The sequence below is a fragment of the Numenius arquata genome, chromosome 10 (genome assembly GCF_964106895.1).
Source record: "Numenius arquata chromosome 10, bNumArq3.hap1.1, whole genome shotgun sequence".
Lineage (NCBI taxonomy): Eukaryota > Metazoa > Chordata > Aves > Charadriiformes > Scolopacidae > Numenius > Numenius arquata.
The window spans coordinates 47,439,701-47,463,881 of NC_133585.1; the positions used below are offsets into that span (position 1 = coordinate 47,439,701).

The 24,181-nt window shown below is 35.2% G+C and overlaps 1 protein-coding gene across 1 annotated transcript in view; it reads right to left on the bottom strand.

Moving 5' to 3' along the window:
- The window catches only part of SGCZ (sarcoglycan zeta), a 284,402-nt gene that overhangs the window by 63,726 nt on the left and 196,495 nt on the right, over nt 1-24,181 (bottom strand). Inside the window, exon 7 of the mRNA XM_074155015.1 lies at nt 10,944-11,067. Coding sequence (XP_074011116.1) covers nt 10,944-11,067 — 124 coding nt within the window. The remainder of the gene's footprint in view (nt 1-10,943; nt 11,068-24,181) is intronic.

Consider the following 24,181-nt stretch of genomic DNA (forward strand, 5'->3'; position numbering starts at 1 on the left):
GGTAGATTTCCCAGACGGATTGTATCTGCGTCTAAAAATATCTATGAGAAAAAAAAAAAAAAAGGAGTAAGTAAATTTCTTTCAGCATGGTGACATCTTTTAAAGACGTGTTTTGAGGCAGTCATGAGTTTTTTAGAAATACAAAAAAAAAAAGCAAATATTTTATTAGAAGTATTAAAAATATTATTAGCAATATTAGAAATATATATTAGAAATAATGATTTTTTAGAAATAAAAAAGCTGTCAACATTTCTTGTTTTTCAACTATGTGCAGTTGTATCCCATTAACACTGATTACTACAGTATACACAAAGACTTCACGCAACATGTTTATTCAGATACAAGCAATGTCATACAAAAACATTTTGACAATATTCTTGAGCAGGTTGAATTTTCACTTTTACATCTAACGATTAAAATTTATTCATTCATGGCAGTAGCATATTCTTGCTCTGGAAGAATTTGTATTTTAATAAGTGTGAAGTGATATTGAAGCACATTCCCCAGTGAGTTCTGTAAGCAGCTGGAAATATGTGCTGAACTGTTGCTAAACTGTAGGGGCTTAACAACAGCTACATCAGAGAATAATTAAATAAGGGTACAGAGTCATATGCACAAAATAAAGAGCTTATTTGAACCTAAATTAAGAGGAGAAAAGATTTCAGGTTAAAGTCTTATTAAGAAGGTCATCAAGATATTCCCATGTGTTTCTGAACTCTGAATATGATTAAAAAAATATTAGTTTTTTTTTAAACCTCCTTCCGTTGGAAATAACATAAGTCAGTATGAGACTTTAAATACCAGTAACGTTCATGAATCTGTATCGAGTTATGCAATATTTACACTTATGTTACATTTTCAGGGTGTTGAAAAAACAACGACATGAAATTAGGTAACTAAAGCAGGAAAATCTCGTGTCTTCCCCTGGCACAGAGGAGTTTCCAGCTGCTTAGAGTTTATTTTTTATTTATGGAAGGAGTAAATGAGAGCCAAAGTACTATCAGTCATTACCTCGTGTGCAGACTATGAACTTCAAGAAGAGAGGTAACAAATCAAAATGCTTTAAGCCCTGCAGATAACAGTACAGAACTTAGGAAAAGGTGAATTCCTTAAATACTTACTAGTCTTTTTTATAAGGTATTGAAAATCAACAAAACTAATTGACACCATTATATCACAATGTCGGCAGTACATGGAAAGCATCTGAGGAGATATGGAATGTATTTTTTTTTCTACAGGAGACAAGTATTATTTTGTGATAAAATCAGCAGTATATGGCAGAAAAGCAGCGCAGAAGCACTCCTAATCCCCTGCTGGAGAGAAGTGAAGGAGAGCAGGCTGGGAAAAATTTGAGGAGAGAAGATTGGATAAAATTCCATACAAAGACCGATGCACAGTCATGTTACCATTCTCAGCAGAAGCACTGCAAATGACTGGGATCATCAAAGGAAATACAGGCTGAAAGTAGCCCCAAACAATACAACCCCCCCCGCATTGTGACTTCTCCAGCTTCCAGAGTAAGGTACTGTCATTGCTGGGAATTTACACTAAAAGGGACAGAAAGACAGAATCTCAGAGGCACAGGTGACAACTGCATGGCACGGTGCCAGTTTTAATTCACATCCTGACTGATAGAGGAATTGATTACGAAACTAAAATGCAGCAAATTATTATCTTTGTTCTGGAATTTATATGACAAAGGAATTAGGTATTTATACACATGCACACACTTTAAAAGTCCAGTATCATAGACCTGAAATAAGCAGGAGTCAAAACCCCTGCAGAAATAATTTAGATGGAAGAAACGTGGATGGTGGTGAGAACAATTTAATAATGTTCTGCTAGAATTACAACTGAAGAAGAAGATTAAACAAGTGAAAACATTCAGCTCATCTAGGAGTAAATGTGATAGTAACTATGGCAAACATAATAAGAAAACAAAGTAACAGATGGGAGAAAAAGAATTTGATAGCAAACTAGAAGCTAGGAATTGGTAAAATGTAGGAAGGAAATAAAGGACATAATCATCAGTCAGTGGAGTGACAGGTAATAAAAAGTACTCTTTCACTTCTCACATCTAGAATAAATGTTAACAAGTCCACTATTAATGTAGCAATGGTGGAGTTATCAATAGTGTTGGGCAAAAAAACCCAGTAGCATTCAACAGTGTAAGCTCTATGTAAGTATACGTGTATCTTTTACACTGAATAGTGCTCAGCATAGTTTTATACTTAGAGAAAGATCAAGTACTGATGTCAGAACATGACTGTGATAGAATACTTTCAATTTCAACAGTAACTGAACAGGATATTAAACAGGAGCCAGTAATGTCATATACTTTTAATCAGCCGCTCTTGATAACTTGTAACAAATAGATCTCAAAAAAAAAATATCTGAGCAGCCTTTCAGACTTTTAATACTGATTTTCTGTAAGACCTGATATACTTGGAATATCAAAGAAGAAAAAAAAAAAAAAAAGACTATCCCTATGCTTTTGTTTAAAAAAAAATGGAAGCAGGAGATATTAGAATATTATATATGTAATTATAAAAGGTACTTTAATGTAGAAGACATACATGTAAAAAAATCCAAACAACAATACAAGATTAGCTATTTGTACTTTTGACAGAGACTGTGACTGGCCATTTTAACAGAGTGCAGTGGAGATGGGGAAGGATCACAGGAAATCTGTAAATGGCTTCTAAAAGAAATTTCTTGATTCAAACAAGAATTAACTCGGAAAAAAAATCAGAGAGGATGTGTGTCAGGCTAGATTGAAATCTCTTGAACTTTGTTATCTTTTTTCCTTTTTATGTGTTTGTTTACATGAGGACAGCTACATTTCTGCGACCCTCATTGCAGATGTCCTGTAGTGTACTACTCTAAGGCTTTAACCCAGTGGACCTTACTCCAGTGTGCATTACAACACAATGTAGCTCAGTTATCTTGCTCATTAAATTAAATGATCTTTTAAGCATAGCTGTGCATGCTTTTCCACTGGTGCTTACAAACTTCACACTGTGATGTAGACCAGTCCAGTTTTTTTCTGGTGTCATAATCTTGAGTGGTAGCTATCGGGTCCTGTCCCACCACGCATCCCGGAACGTGTGGTGAGCAATGTGGATATTGAGGTACAGAGTCTGAGAAAACCTGATGTGGCTTCTTGTGAGGGTGTATCTGCTGCGGTGAGTCTAACAAGCTCTATGCATTTGTAGAAAGATGGGAAAACCATGCAATTTAAACAGACTCCTATAGCTAATCCCTGGGGGTGCCTGAAATGAAGGGGATTAATAAATATGGCTTAAAGCCAGCATTAAAATCTACTCTATACATATGTTGTCAAGTTTATAAATTAAAGACTAAATTTAAAGATGCAGCATTGTTATCTATTAGTCAAGCCGGGGTCCAAATATATCATCATAATAGGCCCATACGTAAAGAATTTTGGAGGAACATAGTCCAAGTTTGAGGATCTATCCTCTCTGCTCCTATCTTCTGCTAAAAGATGAAATTAATGGCCAAAAAGTTCTCCAACATCAGTAAAACTTAAACTACTTACCATTTTATGCCTGCTGTTATGAGGTGTTTAAAGAGAAGGGAAGAAGTGGCAAGACAAAAATCTGAAAAGTATTATCTTCTCAGGGAACACTGTTGCTAGATGACAGTAGTTAATGGAAGTGCCTGTATACACTGCCTTTCTCTAATCTTTTGTGCTGTGAAAAGTGTGAGATAAACCATTTAATCCTTCATATGCATCTCTTTCTGGGAGTCTCACACCTCAGCAGATAAATAGGCCAGGACAAAAACAAAAAACTTTTATCTGTTCGTGAAATATTGGAGGAGACTGAGAGACTACAAAATGGAAAAGGCAGCCCCTACTCAGAGAAATGCAATTTCACATCAGAGAGCAGAGCATCGAGCAGCATCATTCCCTCTAAATACCTCAGGTTTAGAAATCCCGGATCACTGCTTTGTCTTATGCACCTTAATGCCGAAAAAAAAGATATATTAGCCCTATAATATTTAAAAGTAGACCTGATTTCTGTCTAATTAAACTAGGAAACTGAATCAGCCTGCAGGGTGGGTGATAGGAGTGGAAAAAATGTACTCTTTCATGTACATTTTTTGCTAACAGAGATTTGCAATTCACCCGCTCATCAAACAGTGGTGTTAATCTGAACAGATGGGGAAAGGAGGGGAAGGCAAGCCAAATAAATACAGATTACCTGCAAGCCAAAGAACTAAATTGAAGGAGAGAACTTTCAGTGGGCAAGAGACAGTCATGAGGCAAAAAATCAAATATTCCTACAAGTCGTTTCATACAGAGATATGAACCTGCCATGTATAAAAGTTCTCCCTGGCCCCTTGACTAAGTCCCCTCAAGAGAGGAGATGATAGGCAAAGTTGATAAAGCCAAGTGAAAGAGGATTTATAAATATTGAAGAATTTTCTGTATTCATGTACAGTTTGATTAGACAGATAATTCTACAGAACTGCAAAGGCATATTTCAGGGCTAGTGTAGGTAAGAAATGGCAATTTCTCCAGTAGGTAACTGGAGGAAATGTGGAAGAAAAGAAGGAAAGGTGAAAGGTTGGCATTCATTAATCAGTATGCACAGACAGTGTAATGACACCACACTAAATAAACCTTTTAGGTTCCCTTAGGCTCTTCAGAATTAATCTGAATTATAAAAATGCAAGATTTTTTTCTAGGTTTTTTTGCTGTTTTCCATATAAGAAGCATACAAATAGGATTATACAGATCCATTACTAGACTCAACTATATTATTTTCATATGCTGGTATGAAGATGAACTATAGCATAAATTGCAGTACTTTAGTTGACCTGGGCTATTTATTCAAACACTTGTTTGTGTTTTTGACATTTATTTTAAAACCATTCACATAAACTACCTTTCATTAAATCTGAAAGACAGTTCCGAGAAAAAAAAAGAAATCATAATGGAAAATTAAAATATTAATTTGATAGCATATCTACTGTAAAATCTCAACACATGCTGGCAACCATATCTTTTATAATGATAAATAGTATTGAAGAACAATTAGATTGAAAGATCTAGTACAACCTGTATATTGAAAATGCATTCTCTACAGCAGTAGGTTGAATTGACCACAAAACAAATGAGACTTTTAGGTCTGGTGTGGTGAATGTTCTCTTTCTAAAGATTATACCAGATACACCTGGACAGAGCCACCCTGGCAAGGTTATTCTTTTGCTATCATTGCTCCCATTCCCACCTCCATCCTATGCCTGGAACTATTGACAACTGAAAGTGATTGGAAAATGAACATATGTATATATACGTTATATTTAACATCGTACACGAGTGAAGTGTACAGTTCCTGCTTCAAAGGAAGAATTTATGTTTTGACTCTTCAATATGGAATTGATGTTTATGAGAATCAAGTTTCATTTTAAGTACACATTCTTGTAAATTCATGTTAAAGGCAAGCATATATTGTAACTTCTGAGTTATAACCCCAGTGCAGTTTATACAGGTAGCTACTGAAGCAAAAAGACTCTGATGTATTTATTCCTTCTATTAAGGAAATCATATTCCGAGATGATGAAATTGGGTTGCTGTGAACGTTGACCAGTAGAAGTTTATAAGCTCCAGTGTTTATGGAGTGCCAATGGTAGTCTTGCACACAAGAATTCCCAGAATCAAATTCTACGTAATATTACATGTCTTTGCAAATTCATTCAATCAGGGGACAGATGTGACTTCTTTGTGGTTCTATGTACCCAACCCAGAAAGGGAAATGTATTCGGAATATTTGTGCTTAGTGTTCCGAGTACAAAAACTTATTAATTAATTACCATTCAAATCAGAAATAGATTAAAATGTGATATTAATAGAAAAATGTTTTATTTATATAATAAATTATTCATTGTCACGTCTTTTTCTTTTCTCTCTAATAAAATGGCTTATGGTGTCAGTCTGCAAAATTTGTCCATGAACAAACAGTTCAAAGATGGGTAATATCAGTTAAAACACTTTGCTTTTGTAGTTTGAGAACAATATATTTTGGTTGTAGTTTCTACATAAAAGTGCTTTTCATTGTAAATTAACTTACACAATAAGAACCATTTTAAGCCAAAAATGAAAGTTGTTGTTTAAAAATAACATGGCATTAAATAATTTTAAATATCTGTCAAAGCATCTTAATAGAATTTTTGAAACCAATAATTAAAAAAATGCAGAAATATTTCCCTTTACTTCCACTAATGTCTTTCCTCCCAGTCAACAGTGACAAGTCAACTGGTTAATACCATGAAAAAGGGCTTTGAAAACAAAATGCAGCATGGAATTTTTAGACAATTTTTGGTGAATAAACTGGATCTTTGAGCTCTACAGCCTGCCATTGATTATGTTTTATTGAACTCACTTTATACACATTGAACATTTAAATTTTTTTTTGCAAACATTCAATCTCAGACAAACACAATTTGGCTGAAGTGAACTAATCTAGGAAATGTTGTCTTTGATCAGCCATTCCTCTGCAGTCATGGCAAGCAGCTTGAAGAACAAGGTAATTCCATTTCAGTGTATTTAGATAATTTTAAAAATCTTCTTTTATATCTCCTTCAGAATATAAAAACCATCTATACATACACACACACCCCCCAAAAAAAACCCACAAAAAACAAAAACCCAAAGCTTTATAATGGTACTGTTGGTTGGGCTTACAAGTGATGATTCCTCCAGTTTTATTAAATTAATCTCTGTTTTAAATGCATCTTTTGGATTTAGAGAGAGAACTGGATAGGATTATATATCAAATGTTAGTACTATATGCATTTGTTAAACTCTACAAAATAATCTCGGGTGTATGCTTCATGAACTCTGTTTTGCTAAAATGGTAAATATAAACTTGGCCTCTTGTCTGCTACACTGATTTTGAGTAAACTTTGTCTGTTGAAGAGTATTGCTCATTTTTAATGTGACAGCTATAAGCTTCACCAAGGGATCAGCCTCATTATGCCAGAAACAACCAAATATAGTTTACAAATGATGCTATGAAGGAGTGTAATTTAACTAGAAAATGCAGGGGCATAAAGAAGTAAATAGGAAAAAGGTCACAGACAGGGTGACTAATATGCATACGTTTGTAAAAATGAGAAGCCTCCTTTTACATACTTGGTCTTTGATAGTCAATGGGATGCAAGGCAAGCGCAGCGCCTAGCTTACATGGAAGCTGCTTGCAAAAATACATAACAGCTGCAGAAGTCTCATAAAAGCTGAGGCTAGTTAGCAGCCTTCTCCTTCAAAGGGTGATATATTGTCAAAACCATTAAAATTAGTTGTTAGACCAATGAGTGGACAACATCAAATAATCCTTTAAGCCTTTTATCATTATATGATAATCTGTTTCAGGTTCAATTCTAACATATTTTTATGCCCAGCAAAATCTGGTATCAACAGAATTAAAAATTGATCTGTACCTTTGTGTTGTGTTTATATGTGAAAGAATCAGTAGTCAACTAAGAGTCATTGTGCTGAACTTCCAGACAAAAATGTTCTTTTTCTTCTTATGTGAACCAATAGATTCAGCTAGAGCCTGGAGCTCCACATTTCATTTTTCTTGTAAATGATTGCTGCTTTAAACCATTGGTTATGGTTTATTTATAGAATAATACATAGTGTACAATTAAATGCCAAGCTATAATTGAATCAAAGGATTCTGCTGATGCCTCAGCTCACAAGGGTGCAGATCAAGAGCTTTATAAAGGGCAGCAGAATCTGAGTCTAAATTACAGCCCCCAGTATTCAATCTGGGATCATGCTCTATAATGCATAGTAGGGCTAAAAGGATTATTATAATACTGCAGTAAATAAAAAGAAAATGTATCAAACAGCAGAATTCAGAATGCTTACAAAGGCTTTCAGTTTATGATGTGGGAAGCTAGAGATTATACTGCACGAGAAATAACACTAGACGAAAAGTATTTCATAAACACATTTATGTTCTTAAAAAATATTCTAAAGTTATTCTTAAATAAATGGAAAATATATGTTTCATAGATTAATTCACAGTAAATTCATAATGTTCTGCTTCGTGGTTATAGCTGGTTGATTCTAGATGTCACATAGCTATTTTCTGGTATAATAGGGCAATAATTAGGCTATAGAAGGAAAATGTTAATTCAGATGTCTTTGATGATTTTTTTGAATAAACTTACGAATATTAAAAAGTTAAATTTGCTTAACCAGTGTGATAATAATACAAAAAACCTTGTATTTTTTTCTAGTAGAAGTACTGTCTTATCACAAAAATGGTTCACAGATCCAATTCACAAAGACAACATTCTTTCATTCGAGAAAGAATCCTGACAGATAAAGCATTCATTTGTAGGCTAAAATGAAGATTCTTTTTGTCATAGAAACTTTGTTTTGTTTTAGAATGTGTTTTATTACAAATGAGTAATGATAAACCCTTTATACTTTTTTTCCCCACTGTCTGCTAATCTGTGGTGTAGCTGTTGGGCTGCAAGCAAGGACACCAATCAATATTTTGTTATGTAGATATTTTATCCATCAGATGTTTACCCTGGTTCCTCACACCAGGTTGTAATCAGTCCACCAGTTCCCTAATGGCCCTAATGTGGTAACTTTGCACAACCAGTGATGCTGTGGAAGCTCAGCATATGCCTTCCAAAGTGTTTCTGCATTTTCCTCCCACCTGTTCCAGTGTAAGAGATAAAATGGTGGACTGTAAAGGCATCGGTCAGACCACAGGACGGAATTTCTCTGTGGTTTTAAGGTACAGCTCTTTACAGATCTTACTGGAATTGTAAGTATTCAGGAGATAATTAGACACTTTGTTGGTTGTATGTTTACAGAACAGCTCCTTGGGAAAGTGTGGGGAAAGGTTGGTCTCCTGTTTTCTGATAACTATCAATATAACATCTACTTGGGAAATCACAGGTGCAAAATATTACCATGTCAAGAAATGTAATTATTTTTAATATGAAGTTCAGCAAAATCTGCTTTACACTGGCATTATTTTTCCTACAAAGCATTTAATACAAAATTGAATTCCAATTTTGAATTATTCTTTATGTAGTCATTATAACTTTTCTTGGGTTCCCATTTTCGAAGTCCAACTGAGGTCATAGGACGTTTTTTCCAAAACTACCTTTTCAATAAGTTGTAGTAAATACTTAAGAAAAACTAGAAGTCACACAATAAACTCACAGTGTTGATATAGGTGAAAAAGCTTGATGAATCCACAGATGAAATATTTGTACAAAGCATCACAGAGATGCAGGATACTAAACCAAGACATTATAGCTACAATCATTGCTTCAGGAGTCATGGGGGTTGGAGGAAAGGTAACAGTCTTTCTGTTGTTTTGTTATTGGTTTTTTGCTTTTTCGTTTTCATTTGAGTATTACTTTTCCCCTCTGGTAATATCATGAAGGGAAAGAACAAAGAAACACATTCTAAGTGAAAAATTTATGTTAATAAACGTAGGAAACATAGTAGGTCGGGCCAGGTATGGATTTATAGAGGAGAAGCAGGAAAGGTTCCAGGAAGCTCTAACCGCTGCAATAAAAATACTCACAGAAAGCACAAGGGTGAGGGAGGACAATATTTACTCGATATTTACTATTAAAGGAGGACTAGACTGTTCTTACTGCTACCTTGGCAACTTTAGGAAACAGTAACAAAGACTTCATATTTGGAGAGGTGGTAAGTAAAGATGAAGAGTTGTGGGAAGAGTTGGCTTTTGGAGAAAACCAGAAGTAAGATGGGACATGTGGTATATAAATAATTGAGATTCTGAATTAGGAAAATATTGTGCTTTAATTATGCAGGACAGATACTTGCATCAATAGAAAAGTGTTATCAAAGTAGGCCTTTGATGCAGTATATTGGCCAAAAATGTTCCTGTCTGCATTGTAATGCAAAGAGTGTGCATTGCAGGGGATTATCTATCACAGATGTGAATGCTGGTGGTGTTTGTTGTTGCTTATTTGGACAGTTTGTAAATTATCTGGGAACATTTGGTAGAAAATACAAAATACAAACACAAAAAATTTCTAAAGAGCTCCATTTCTAAATGTATATTTACATTAAACAACCAGTTTTCCAAAAATGCTGTAACGTGGCAAGTCCCACTGAGAACAATTTGAAAATCTATCAATTTCTCTGAAATACCTAATAGGAATCTGAGAGCCTTTGATACTCTTGCACAAGTTTTTTTTTTTTAATGTTACATCATTTTAAAGATTGAAGATGAAAGGACTCTCGTACCTGTAATCTTTCAAGCATTTCTGCAATACATGGATTGCAACCAAACCAGTGACCCAATTTAACGTTGTTTTCATTTGTTCGCACAGGTTTACACATGAAGAATCTATACCAAAATCTTTTTACAAGTTGATCACTGAAACAAAGCACTGATGAAACAATACAGTGAATGTACCATTGAAGTACTGTGTCTCTCTTACAGAGATAGTAACAGTTCAAGGAAATAAATCATGTGTAGAGCAAACTTGCTAAACCTCTTCATCGTGGTTTAATGAGGTATTAGTCCAAATTAATCCAAATTTGTCTCTCTTAGTTTGTCAGATTCATCCAATGTAATTTTTTACCACTGTCACTTAACTGTCTCTGTCCCAGGACTATGCTGAAGGACTGGGTAGCTTTTTCCTTGACTCCTAGATTAAAAATAATTCTTATCTATATTAATTTAACTAAATTTTTTTCATTGTGAACGAATCTTAGTGATTCAAATATTTGCAAAAAGCAAATAAGTATTAATAATTGCACGAGCTAAACCAAAATTACTTTAACATAGGCAAATGCAGAACACTTCTTGTGATGTTTACCTTGCTGCTGAATAAACTGTCCTCACACTGTTTGCGTTAAGCTAGGCAGAGCTGTAGAACATTCCTCTACTGGTTGAACTTACCTCCCCTTCTGTGGACTGTAAGTGCAGTTCTTTCCTACAGGTAGCCTTTAAGTCTCCTGCAGCTGCATTGACTTGTACTCCCCTGGGTGCTTCCATCACCAAAGATCTAGTAGGAGATTCAAGTCTGAAAGACAAAAACAACCACTGAGAAAAAAATCCACTGAATCAAACCACCAAAAAAACATCCAGCCCCCAAATCCACATATAGATACAAGTGTATTTTGAAAAGTGAAGAAGTAAAAATTAGATATAGGTGTGATTCTTTCACTATTGTCTACAGCCCACAGAAAGAAAAAATAAGTATGTGTTTATCTCTATTTAAGTCAGCATTTAAGCATATACTGCTCTAAGCTCGTCTGCTTGGTGATGCCTTCCAGCATTAGTACCCAATTTACTTGACTGTACTAATACTGAAATATAGGTACATAAGATTCCACACTTCTCTGGGCGTGCTTCTGTAACAACAGGTTAATAACTAAAGTCTACTTGGTGACCCAAGACAAACATTCATCTAAATAAAAATAAAACAAAACACTTAAAAAGTTTTAAACAATGATGTAAAACTGATGAGAATGACTTAGCCTTCATAGGCTCATTTGTATTTCGGATATCTGTAGCAGCATCATGTACGAAGAACAGACGAAAACAAAATCTGTAATGTCTCTATTATTCTGGTTTTTTGCATGCTATTTTTCTGTTCTGCATAATACCCATTATGCTCTTTAACCCTGTAATAACAGGGTTAAGATGCTTATCCCCGGGTCTTGGCATCACAGAATCACAGAATCTTCATGGTTGGAAGGGGCCTTTCGATCATTGATTCCAACCACACACAAAAAAAAACCCAAAAACCAAGCCCATCAAAAGACAACAAAAAACCCCAAACAGACACAAACAAACAGACACAAACCAACAGTCTTGGGCACTAGAGCATGCCCTGAAGTGCCATGTCTACACGTTCCTTAAATACCTCCAGGGATGGCGACTCTACCACCTCCCTGGGCAGGCTGTTCCAGTGCCTGACCACTCTCTCAGTAAAGTAATTCTTCCTAATATCTAATATAAACCTCCCCTGCCACAACTTCAGACCATTTCCTCTGGTCCTGCCATTATTCTCTTGGGAGAAGAGGCCAACACCCACCTCTCTACAACCTCCTTTCAGGTAGTTGTAGAGGGCAATGAAGTCTCCTCTCAGCCTCCTCTTCTCCAAACTAAACATGCCCAGTTCCCTCAGCCTCTCCTCATATGACTTGTTCTCTAGACCCCTCACCAGCTTGGTGGCTCTCCTCTGGACACGCTCCAGCAGCTCAAGGTCCTTCCTGTAGTGAGGGGCCCAGCACTGAACACAGCCCTCGAGGTGAGGCCTCACCAGGGCCGAGTACAGAGGCACGATCACTTCCCTACTCCTGCTGGCCACGCTATTCCTGATACAGACCAGGATGCCATTGGCCTTCTTGGCCACCTGGGCACACTGCTGGCTCATGTTAAGCCAGCTGTCCACCAACACCCCCAGGTCTTTTTCGGCTGGGCAGCTTTCCAGCCACTCTTCCCCAAGCCTGTAGCGTTGCCTGTGGTTGTTGTGACCGAAATGCAGGACCTGGCACTTGGCCTTATTAAACCTCATCCCATTGGCCTTGGCCCATTGATCCAACCTGTCCAGGTCCCTCTGTAGAGCCTTCTGACCCTCAAGCAGATCAACACTCCCACCTAGTTTGGTGTCATCTGCAAACTTACTGAGGGTGCACTCAATACCCTTATCCAGATCATCAATAAAGATATTAAACTAGACTGGCCCCAAAACTGAGCCCTGAGGGACACCACTGGTGACCGGCCACCAACTGGATTTCACCCCATCCTGTCCCCTGATCCTTTGGGGCATCCTACCCCAATGCAGCTATTGTCATTCTACTCCTGTCAATCTTTCCATTTCTCTCTATAATCCTCCATCAACCCACACGCAGAACTATGATACTTGCCTAGCTATGTTATCTCTCAGTACTGTACAGGTTTCGCTTGAAAGGGAAGTACTAATGCAAGGATTTCATAGCAGTCATGCTCACACACTGAACAGGTAAGATTATCGGATGAAAACTGCATTGAACTAGGAAACAAAAATTTGGGTTCTGGTTGTGTGCAGCTGTAGACTTACTGCATAGCACCCATCAAGAGTAAAAGAGATCTTTTAATCCATTTATATCCCAATAATATAATGACAGAACACAGTTCCACTTTACCTGAACAAAGGCTTTTTGTAAGATGAAATATATTAATGACAGAAATGTCTAGAATGAGTAGCTTGAAGAAAACATTGTATTTCCCTCTTCAATAAATTGTATTTTAAGTGTTAGGTCACATCCATCCAAAAATATAATGAAGTACTAGATGAATAAAGGAAAGAATAGTTTGACAAAGAATTTGCTACAGAAAAGCCAAATGAAAGATCTATCAAGCAATGGAGCAAGAGAATTTCAGTGTATTTCAACTATTGAATTTTGTAAGTGTACAGAATAGTGATGGATTATCATTTTGAAACCAAAATGCCACATTTGCATGCAAAATAAGCCACTGAGATGGTGTCTGTGAAATATTTCTGTTTGTTACATATCACTGACACTCAACAGGGAAAAAAAAAAAAACCAAAACAAAACAGCAATTATTTGGCAATGCAAAATAAAACTATTAAAAGCAGGTATCCAGCTAGAGGAAAACAGTATTTGTAGCTATCTATATAAAAAAAGCATACACGGGAGGCATATAGATAGGAACAGTAGAAAAATCTATATTTCTGTTAGTGCTAAACTATTTTCTTTATTTATTTATTTTTTTTTTTTTTTTTTTTTTTACAATCTGTAGGGAGAAGTTGAGAGAAGGTTCTGCAGTTCTTTGTACCAGGAAATAATCTAAATATCATGAATTATTTAATCATGTACATCAGTGTTTTTCAGGTGGCGATTTGTGAACTTCTGGTGTATATAATAAAGCAGAAAAACAGCTTCCAAAACCTTTTAGAAACCATATAGACTATAAGGTTAAGAAATTAGGTTTTTGAAAGTACTATGTTGCCTTAATGAGGTTTTACCTTGAATTTAAAAGGCAAATGAATTGCATAAATGTTAAATTATTAGATACTTCCATTCCACATTTTGTAGCAGCATATTTTTGTGATTTATAACCTACTTTCCAGGAATATAACCAATTCTCAGTGGTTTCATCTGCTGTTTCATAATCATGAAGACAAAAATGCTCTTAACTACATTTATTGCATTGAATTGATGGTTATTAGCAAAGTCACAAATATTTCTGGTTTCATAACATCAAAACCACTCTCAGACCTCAGACCTCACTGAAATTTTCAGCAGGTGGACAATAAAAATCTGTTTAGGAATACCTTTCAAGAAACTATGATTTTGTTTGAAGAATAAACTTTTTTTTTTTTCCAAAATACATGACACTGTATAGCTCAGAGTTGTTTTGTTTTATTGCTATTTTTCATGAACTACATTAACAAAAGTGACTTCCAGTTTTTCTAAAATGAAGACAATTGGGCAATTAATTTCTGAACTTGAGAAGAAGTTGTAAATATCAGCTTCCTACAAACTGTGGAGAAGAAATTTCTTTTTCAGACAATAGATTATTTTTTTAGTAGTTTCCTGAAATCAAATAATATGGTAGAAATGTCAATGAATGATGATGATCAGCAGAGCAGTTTTTAAAAAACACTCATCTATTAGTAAAATTGAATGCCTAATCTGTTTTGCAGTTACTAGTTTACTCATTATTATTATTATTCAGATGATCTACATCTGAAAAATTACTTAGCTGTGCAATCTGCAGCATGTTACTGGAAATGCAAAAGTCTATAAATATAGAGAGAGTATTTCCTCAATGTTTTGAGATAAATTATGTTTGATATGCAGCTGCTTTAGAATATTTTTTCTTTGTAATATTTGTGAAAGCTTTAATCTCATCTATAAACTTATTGTAACACTCCACATTGTAACACTCATCCCTCCAAGGAAAAGTGCATTATTACAATAGCATATCAAGAACTTGCTTTCCTTTCAGATTTAGTGATGGGCTGTCACAGTGGCATTTATTATGAGTGAATCCTATTCATATAATTTAATTTTTCTTTCCCAAACAACAAACAGCTGTGATGGAGAAGGTAACTACTGCTATTACTAGACAGAAAATACAACACTGTAGGAAAGACAAAGAGGCCTTTAAAAAGAGTTTTTAAAATAATATAATTGGTAAATTTGCTATATGTGATGCAGACAAATGTATCCAGAGCAGAGAAGGGCTTTTTTTCTTCTTAATTATCAATGGTTAATTTGTGAAGAAAGATAAATTTCTGAGGATCAAAGCTATATGAGTTTGAGTTGAATTCATTAAAGAATTATTGCTAAAAGAGGAAACTTTTCAAATATCTTCAATATGTTCCTTTGAAGGTATTAAAATATTTCTCATCAGAAATGGAGGAGAAACATTTATTTTTCATTTGGTATTTTCTGTTTATAAGCTGACCTAGATTGCGTTAAGGAAAAAAATAATTTAAAAAATAAACCAAAAGGTTTCATTTTGGGTTTTAAGAAATATTTTAGATTTACCTCGTTTATGTCCCTCAAACTCACATGAGATGTAATTTATCTATGTTAATTTTGCTCTGTTGGCTAGCAGAAGGTATTTCTTAAAATAGAAGGAAATAGAAGATTCCCTTGTGCAAATGTGAATAATTTATTTGTTTCATGTCTATTTAAGCAGTAGATCCAACCAATACTACTTAGTAAAAAGACTGAAATAAACCTCTACCAATTTGGAATTTGTATTCAAAACAGGGGATTAAAAATTATGCTGTCAACTAGAGATCGCACATGTAAAGCAGGTACTCATTTCCCCTTTACTGGCATCTTTACACCTGGGGTTCAAGAAATACTTCAATACTTCCAAGTATTTACCTTTTATATATGATGGTCTTGCCAACATACGTTGTTGTGGCTTTTTTCAGTTAGCATAGGAATCCTGTTATTAAAAAAAAAGTTTTGCAAATATAAAACCAATGGAAAATCTACACATTGACTTGGTAACCTGTTTGTAGAATTGTATAGATTAAAATAATTGTGACATCGATCTTTCTGCCTATCGGTAAAGAGTTGTGGCAGATTGGTACTGCAGAGAGGTAAGATAAACAAAGAGGAGAAGGGAAGGCAAATGGATGACACAAGCCTCTTTCTCTCCCTCATCCTACTTCCTTATAAACGAGCACTCCCAAACCCAAAACCCCACAGAACGCAGGGTCTTCCCCTTCCACAAGTGAAACAATTTTGTTCCAAATTAGAATTCAGAATTTTTAAAAAATATAATTTTGAAAATGTTGTTTTCTGTAAACCTCAAACAATTTTAAATATATAGTGTTTCCATTTCTATTATTAGGAAAAGAACAGCTGGCTGCCCTAATGCTTAAGGAAACTGATTTCAGGAGTCCTTCAGTGAGACCAAGAGTCCTTAAAGGAGTCCACTGAATGCTGATGGTGCAATATACAATTGGGGTTTTCATTCAGTCCGTATTTTGGAAGTCAGGCTGCAAACTGCAGTAATATCCATAAAGAATAACCAGGGCCTATTATGATCATGATGACAAAAAACCTGGAAGTCCTTTTTTAAGATACTGGAAACTATTCAAACGGAGGATTCTTGATTAGCTACATTTGACATCACAGAGGGAATGCTATGAAAATAAAATTACTATTCACTCATTTCAGTCTCATAATATTTACAGATTATACAAGCACTTTTTAACATACATATGTTACTAAAAATCTCTTTTTGATAAATTTACATGTATTGTATTTACATGAATTTACACATATCAAAATGTGCACCTCTGCGAGTTACATATGAATCAGTGCTAGAATAGTTTTTTTTTCCTGAAGCTTGTTGTATTTGGATGTTTTTAACCAAAAAGATTGTATGTTCAAGATGAAATATATTTTTTTTATTGAAATGGAAAGTTAAATGTGCAGGCCTCATGAATCCCTAATATGTTCACTGATCATCAACTATCCTTTATCAAGAAGCAAAATTCTCCTATGTTCATGTTAAGCTTTCTTTGATTTGTGTGGGAACCTAAACTTTAAGGACACAATTTGGCTCTCTATTTTGCAACTTCACAGCACAAGTCCTATGTAAGAGAAAGTTAAATGAATGTTTTATGCAATAGGTAATGGCCTAAACCAGTAAATATCAACATGACTTTTTTTCCAATACCCAATTTTCCAACTCATGGACAATAAACTTAAATAAAGAGGAAACTTCTTGACTTAAATTAGAACAGTGGAGTGATATTCAGTATAACATTTCATGTTATGTCCATGCTCTGCATGTCACTGACTTTGGCATGTGTCAGCATGCCCTTATTATAATTCCTGAAACTCTCATTAACCCAGAAATCACCTCACTGGGTTCAAATCTGAGTTCTAATTGCCCTGTATATGCCACTGTTTTCAGTTCAGTGGGTCTGCAGTATCATAGTGACACTTGAAACAACTGAATATTTTCATGTTATTTGACATAGATGATAAAACAGAAAAACAATTTCCCCACATGCGGAAATAAAGGATGTCTTCTGAGAACATAAAAAATATTAGTTGCTAAGGAGGAAAACTAAGAAATAAAATGTCATTGAAGAGTTTTTGTGATGTTATTAAAGGACTAGAAAAAGTGAAGAAGCACCAAGGAAAGGTGAGGACTATTGGAAAGAGCAAATGTTTAAAGCAAGAGCTTGACAAAATAAGCAGGTGATGTGAGAAAGGTTAAAGAGAACTTAATGCATGGATGTTTTTTAGAGGGAGCGAGGGCATAGCCAGAATAGCTAAAGAGAGGGAAACTATCAAAATCAGAAATAACACTTAGAAATAAAGAATCAAAACCCTAACTGGAATCTCTGGTAGTAACAAGTCATGCATGAATGTAAAGTCTACTAAAACTCAAACCTTTGAAAATCAAGAAAATGAGTAGAAAGATAAGGTTTAAAATGTAAGCTTTCATTTCTTGGAGAAATACCACAAAATACTTAAAAGTCTAAGCTTTCAGGCTGTGAGAGAAAGATCTGCACATGAGACAATCCAAAATAGTCCCTTAAAGAGAGGTATGGGAAAAGGATTCCTTATGGCCCTGACATCTTAGAACTACCTTTATTCCACCCAAAGCATTCCCCTTCCCATAATCTTCCTTACTTTTGTTCTGACCTGAAACCCCTTCTACACATGCCCTGCCACTCTGCTAAGCATCCTTACATGAAGTTGAATTTCTTTCCAGAAATAGTTCCATTACCTGAGTTGTCTCTCAGAATATATTTTCTTAAAATAGAAATCTATCTTGTCAGGAAGAGATTGAAGCAACATGCCCACAGATAATGCTCAAGTGGCTGTCAAGTAAGATCTGAACATAAAGTGCCCGGGGGAGGCTGAAGAGCAGAACTGGGCTCTTTGAACAACTAGAAACATATGTGAACTGGTTGACATAAAATCTTCTCAGTTTTGAAAAACATTAGCTTCCCATGATTAGGAAATGACAGTCCAGACCACCTGTAATTTTCTAAAGATATTTTCAATATTGTTTCCCCAAGGGCCTTAAGATGATATAAATGGGTATATTTTAGCTGAGATAAATTGCAACATGATTTTGATCCACATCTTGATGAAACTAAATCTCTCATGGAAAATTATTCTGCTGAAGCTCCTTTGACAGGTCTGCATCAACCTCTGCAGAATAAGCATAGCAGAGAGCTTGGAACAGACTCTCCAGTGGCTTGTACTTAGACTGTATCTAAACAGCCCAAGAAGAAAGCAGCCGACCAAAAAAAAAGAGAAAAGAATAAATCAGAAAACATTTGGTGAGTTTACTTTCAGTCGGGTTTTTAGAACTGTTTTGGAAAGAACTAGAGAGAGATTTTTTTACCTTCTGCAATACAAAATAGAGTAGGAGACTCAGAAGAAGCCAAATAGCTGTTTTCTTTCTTTTTGACAGAGAATTCTATCTTGATACACAACCAAGGACAGAATGATAATTGCAAGATAAGACATGCAAAATCATTCATTCTTCTCTACTGCTTAGGCTACCTCCAGAGTTCTGTGTATAATTATAGATATAAGCAACAGGACCCATTTGGTGAACTGCAGAACTAATATTTTTATAAACTCGTGTACTCCCTGTAGCTACCCACCACACAACCCACCACCCTCTGAACCACCTTTTTCTTATACCCCCCCGGTATGAGCTTCAAATCCTTTGTCTGGCTTCAACATGGTGCTAGGACAAGAACTCAAACCATACCCTCTGCAACTACAACCACAGCACTGCTAGAAACTCAATGTCCTCCATGTACTATAACCACGACCCAACCATGAAGTAGGATATGTTAGAATATGAGGTTAGTCTGAAGCCACGTGTATGGATAAACTGATAGCAGAAAATACTAATAATACTAGCTGATTTTCATAGCATCTCTAGTCAGGCACTGGCTTGCAGAAAATACATATAAACTTAAGGATCTTTTGCCTTTCTATCAAATATGGATGACTGCCTATCTGCTTCACAAATTATCAGGGAGATGGAGGGGAGTGAACAGATAGATAGCAAAATTAAGAAGCCTTGTTTACTTGGGAAAGTGGCTAAAGAGTAATATAAAAAGTGTAGATACTCTTGGGAAGGGGAAAAAGAACAACTAGAGTGAGGAAAACTGGGGAGAAAATTAGTATAAGGAAAGACTAAGGAAATTAAAAGTTGCTTAAATAAAAAAATATATTTATCCCTTCTTATTATTGCAGTAGTAAGCTTATTCACTTAAAACCATAAGAAAGACAGGAAATGAAAACATAGCTGTTACAGCGGCATTACTTGGCCTTAATGATGTATAGTACAAGTTTTATGGGCTAGATGTAGTGTATCAAATCACATTTAATCAGAAAAACTACAGCAAAAAAGGAGTATGCAGGTATAGTGGAACAAGACTATATTTGGTTTAGAGTCCAAAGCATTTCAGAAATGAGTTCTGGCATCACTAGTATCAGCCTCCAGGCGCTGAGGAGTGTTGCTTAACTTGCATTAAAAAAAAAAGTCAAACACATTGACTTGGAATATCTGTGAAAATGAAATACTTGATCAAAGCATGTGCTTTCCCACCTAGTCCTAGGCTGGAACTACGGGGAACTAGAATTTCTGGACTGCGCAGCAGCACCTTGGGTCTGGAAGCAGTGTAACAGTCCTGGGGCAATGTTACATGCAATGAGCCTTACCTGGGCTGTGAGCATCCCCTGAGCATCTCCCCAGGGACTCTGGGTGCCTCTGCTGGTCACAGCTGCTGTTAGACCTGAACGGGCTTCAGGTAAAAAAGGGTGTTCAGCTGCTTTCACACTAACCCACAGAGTGTTAAAGTTGCCTTGTCTTTCATTAACTCAGCACCGTGCAAATGCTTTCTGTTCCTCCAAGCTTTATATGGGTTTTGAGATAGCATTTGCAGGGTGTTATAGTTGCACTCATGACCCTGTTAGACTGAGACAGCTATGCTTGGAGCCCATCTGTGTGTTCCTGAAACCATGGCATGGCATAATCATAAAGCAAACATAATCCAGGCACTGATAATAAAGAATTTTAATTGTCTCTTTAATTTGAAAGGCTATTGTAGAACCTCTTGCATCTGAGATGCTGATTTCCATCTAATATTTCATCCAATATTCACCGTCATGCTATTGAGTTTTATTACATTATTATTCTAATGCTCAAGTTCTTCTGATTGCCAGTGCTTCCAAACCTGTGTACCTTCTCTTAGAGCAAAGTGAGTTATTATAAGCAGAAATATTACCAATCCTGAAGAAACTCTCCTTGTAATCTCCCTCCAGGCTGAAGGAGGGATTTGAACAATACATGTCTATTATAGACCACTTAAAGTTTCTTTAAATACACTCTTCTCTGTTTTTCTTTTTTTTATTTCTCATTAGATACTGTTCTATAGTAAATTCTGTACCTAAACTCCAGATGGGAGATCTATTTATTTTCCATTTTCTAGAAGATCCGGTATCTTATCAAGGGAAAAATATTTATTTGGATTGGCACAATCTACCTACCTTCTATTTCATCCCAATTTTTACTTATCTTCAAGCTCCTAATAATTCTTTTCTTTAATAAATCTTTCAAAATAATATTGCAAATCATTGCATACTAGTGAATTCAGACTAAAAGGCCAAACATACTAGATGATTCTTTAAACCCATTTTTTTCCATCCATTTAACTAAAAATGCATCCTTACCAATCCATCAGTCCACGGTGTCTGTTTTCTAGTTTGAAAGCTTTATTATAAATTTTTGCTATTTGGCCTTATTTTCAGTTTTAGTTCAGTCACAGATCAGGGATGGGATAGAGATTACCTAGCACCCTAAATTAGCCACATGAAACTCAATGAATTTTGCTATCTATTGTGATAGCAATACTTTTTTCCTTCATATCCCAGTTCCCACGAGAGCCTTTTCCCTTCCCCAATGTCAAATATACTAATTGTCACTGAATACTAAAGCTAATTATACTTTCAGTTTAAAAGCCATACCTAGTTACCTTTTGTTCCTACTCCATCCTGTCTGCATAGTAACTATAACCTTTTATTACTGGCTTTCTCCTCTATTTATTTCAATGCCTTTTGCTTTTTTCTTGTTTTGTTTTGTTTTGTTTTGTTTTTTTTTAAATATGTATAGAAGTGTATATATAGGTAAAAAAAAGAAGCTTGGCTTTTGGCTGTTTTTCAAATCAACTATACCTATCTCTATTTTTGTATTAACATGTATGTGAAAAAAAAAAATCACATTTTCAACAGCTAGGGATAAGACTAAACAAACAAATTTCTGTTAATATAGGTGCCAAAACACTCAAATAACTATTTAAACACCAAAACCAAAATCTGAAAACATAAATAGTAAATATTTCCACTTTGTTAGAAACAAATACTGAGAAAGTAACCAGAACCTGACATCATTAAAACAGGGTAGGAAGGAAGTTGCATTTTTTTACTCTATTATATCTTCTCCCTTTTGATGAAGTTTGGTTTATTATTTGATTTCTGGGTAAAATAGATGAACAGAGTTCCAAAGGTTTTGTTACTCTCAGTGTCGTGCTGACATGACTAACAAATTAATGTCAAAATTCCTTTCTGATGCCTTCTCTGGCTCCAGCTTTTATAGAAGAAATACTTTACCCTATTAGTAAACCAACCCTAAAATGCCACAAAAGATGGCTCTTGTAAGCTACCAGGCAATTCTGAGTGAAACAGACCCCTTTCAGAAGATCTGTACATTTTTAATTCTTATCAGAGGTAAAGTCGAATCCTACTCGCTTGGGTGGTTCCTTGCTGCTTGATCAATGTTCATCTCATTATGCCCAGCATTAGCTCGCAGGATTAGCTGATAGTCAATGGTATGCGAGGCTTGACATGGAAGAAAAAAAAACCTATTAAATTTCGTCTTGCGGTTATCCCCAGAGAACAACAACAAAGTAATTTACCCCCTTATTAAGGAGGTTATTGAGGGCAAAGTTATCTGCATTTAACTACTGTCTGCCTCTTTTGTGCGTGGATATTACCTAATAGTGCATCATGTTTAATGCACTATTAGCCTAAACCCAATATTTGGGGACCTATTATATTGGCAGTTTAGTTTTCCTAACTGTGTTCCTGTGAGAAAAAGTAACAAGAGAAATATGAAGATCAAATTATTAAGATATAATTAATTTTCCTGGTTCTAAGGCATGATTCTTTTATGCTGCTTATCCCAGCTAATGAAAATCAGATTTAATTAGTTTTTGGGATTTGACACAAAAGGGTTTACCAGCTTTCACAAAGAACCATAGAAAAACATTTTCTGAAAGCAAAACCTTGCTAGCTATTATTTGAAAATGTAAGACTGGAGAAAGATGTGGCCAAAGTGGTTGGGCACATCGGAAGGAATTCTTTCAAATCTCAACTGAATTTTATTTTTGCACAACACATCTTTAATAGGAAATATTACAGATATTTCTCTGTGTGAAGACCTCAAAATCTGACCATAGAACAATGAGTGGCTGAAGGAAAGCTTAGGTATGTCAAGGTAATAAGAATCTGACTTTTTCTTTCTGGCTCCCTTTCCAGAATAGATTGAGCTAAAATCCCAGGACTTTTGGGGCAAATGCCATGAGCCTTGTTGGTATCAAAATCTTAGTCCAAATTTTATAGTTCAGTTTCATTGCCAGTAATCAAGGTGCTCAGAATTCCACTTTTTAAATTCAGTAGTGAACTGTTTTATATATCCAAGGTTATGAATAGTTTTCCAGCATTTTCTTTTTTTTTTTAAGAAAAACCCCACAATATAAAGGGTATTATTTAAATATACTCATATCTTGATTTGAGCTTTATTATTTGACCAAAAATACATATTCCAACAAGAAAAATAAAGGATAATTTATATTTATTTATATTATTTATAGTTCTTTCAAATTACAAGGTCTAAAAGGGTCTGCAGGCTACCTTCTAGAAAGATTCATACCAAAACCCAAGAAATTTCTGTGCTAATAGTAGCTGTCATCATTTGTAAAATATTGAAATGACTTGAGAGTTTTAAAAAAGGAATATCACTGAAACCTGACTAATATATAGGAGCACAGATGTACAAAAACTTGCAGAACACAATATGAACTAAATATATTAAGAATAAAATTTCTTATACATAAATTCATGCTGCTTCATCAGGCAGCAAGGGTTTCCATTTCATCATTTTTATTGATAAAAAGTTTGGGTTAAGTTCCTTATTAATGAGAGGGAAGAAAGTTGACCGGAAAATTCAGTAGAATTCTCACTAATTAAATCCACCTTGGAAAAATGAGCTGAAGAAATGGTGGTGTTCGAAAACATTAAGCAGCAATGGGCATCATGGCAATGAATAAAGCACAAAGAGGAGGCAATGTGCGGTGATTTTAGCTTTAGTGAAATTAATCCTGAAGACATAGGATTATCTGTTTTACCATACGTTTGCACTCTATTATTGTTATTTAATTATTAGAAATAAGTCGTCAAAGCAGTGTCTCCACATTCTTTTGAGTGAGACAAGTTCCCCTCTCTTACTCAAATTTTTGGGCCCCTGAAAAAAGAAAAGCTTGTTGTGTTTCCACTTTGATTTCTGCTGAACTGCCTTTGGTTAGAGATCATACCACCTTGGTGGTC